The sequence below is a fragment of the Penaeus monodon genome, chromosome 29 (genome assembly GCF_015228065.2).
Source record: "Penaeus monodon isolate SGIC_2016 chromosome 29, NSTDA_Pmon_1, whole genome shotgun sequence".
In the NCBI taxonomy this organism is placed as follows: domain Eukaryota; kingdom Metazoa; phylum Arthropoda; class Malacostraca; order Decapoda; family Penaeidae; genus Penaeus; species Penaeus monodon.
Window position 1 is genome coordinate 25,060,682 of NC_051414.1, and position 319 is coordinate 25,061,000.

At 47.3% G+C, this 319-nt stretch overlaps 1 protein-coding gene across 1 annotated transcript in view; it reads right to left on the reverse strand.

Annotated features, from left to right (window-relative positions):
* Nucleotides 1-49: 49 nt before the first annotated feature.
* Nucleotides 50-319, reverse strand: part of LOC119591659 (glutamate receptor-like) — a 665-nt gene continuing 395 nt past the window's right edge. The window contains exon 2 of the mRNA XM_037940413.1: nucleotides 50-291. Coding sequence (XP_037796341.1) covers nucleotides 80-291 — 212 coding nt within the window. The 3' untranslated portion in view covers nucleotides 50-79. The remainder of the gene's footprint in view (nucleotides 292-319) is intronic.

Here is a 319-nt window from a genome sequence, read left to right on the forward strand (position 1 = left end):
AACCCAAAAAAAGAAATCTTTCAAACTAAGACAAAACAAATGTAAAAAAAAAATACACACATGAACAAAAATGAATCTCTTAATATATATAAAAAAAAACACTCACTTCCCCCGAAATGTTGGTGGGGATGTGCGGGGGAGGCTCCTCGAACAGGATGCTCCACGTGTAGAGGATGGAGGTGGAGAGCGACAGGCCGGGGTTGCCCGAGAACGACGCCCACGACCTCTGCAGTATCCACAGGATCACGCCCGCAGACACACTCGAGACGAATATTGCCACCCAGATCTCGCCTGCAGGAGAATAGTGTTGGCTTTGCTG